The 885-nt window shown below is 35.4% G+C and overlaps 1 protein-coding gene across 1 annotated transcript in view; it reads left to right on the top strand.

Moving 5' to 3' along the window:
• Positions 1-486, top strand: part of EMH_0033390 (uncharacterized protein) — a gene marked incomplete at both ends in the record, with an annotated part of 4,993 nt that extends 4,507 nt beyond the window's left edge. The window contains one exon of the mRNA XM_013494739.1: positions 196-486. Within this exon, the coding sequence (XP_013350193.1) occupies positions 196-486 (291 nt within the window). The remainder of the gene's footprint in view (positions 1-195) is intronic.
• Positions 487-885: the final 399 nt, after the last annotated feature.

Raw genomic sequence — 885 nt, 5'->3', positions numbered from 1 at the left:
TTTTTTTTTTTTTTTTTTTTTTTTGTTTTATACAGATAACAGAGGGTACCGTCCCCTATAACTTTGTTGCTGCAGTTCGTTTTATAAATTTAGATTGCGCCGTTTTGCTGCTGACGCACAGCAGCAGTTTTTCTTTTTTTTCGTGCTGCATTGAGCTCCCGCTGCTGCCGTCTCCTTCATCATGTAAACCCCCAGCAGCAGCAGCAGCAGCAGCAGCAGCAGCAGCAGCAGCAGCAGAAGGAGCAGCAGCAGAAGGAGAAGGAGCAGGAGACAGCAACTGCAGCAGCAACACGAAGCAGAACGCTACAACAACAGAAACAACAGCAGCAGCACCAGCAACAGCAACAGCAGCAGCAGATACAGCAACAGCAGCAACAGCAACAGCAGCAACAGCAGCAGCAGCAGCAGCAGCAAGAGACATGCAGCTGCTGCGGGAGTTCGTTGCTGCAGCAAGAGGGGGCTGTGGCTCTGTTCGTCTTCATTTAAATTTGCAGCAAAAAGCAATTTGTGATTTCGTAGAAAAAAGACAAAAATATAAAGATATTTCCTGTCAGTTGTTTTTTATTTTATTTTTTATTTTATTTTTTTTTTATTTTTTTTTATTTTATTTTTTTTGGTTTGTTTTTGTTTGTTTTATTTGTTTTTTTTTTTGTTTTTTTTTATTTTTTCTGCTTATTTCCTGTGTTTTATCTCTATGGGTTTAGGGTTTAGCGTGTATATTTTTTTATTATATTATATTATATTATATTATATTATATTATATTATATTATATTATATTATATTATATTATATTATTTTATAGTGGAGCCCCCGTGTTGCTGCATTCATCTTTTTCCTTTTTTTTTTGTTTTTTGTTTTTGTTTATTTTTTAATTGTGTTTACTT

Source organism: Eimeria mitis, genomic scaffold, assembly GCF_000499745.2.
Source record: "Eimeria mitis Houghton genomic scaffold, Emh_scaff1267, whole genome shotgun sequence".
NCBI classification, from domain to species: domain Eukaryota; phylum Apicomplexa; class Conoidasida; order Eucoccidiorida; family Eimeriidae; genus Eimeria; species Eimeria mitis.
This window is presented reverse-complemented; position numbering and strand designations above follow the sequence as displayed.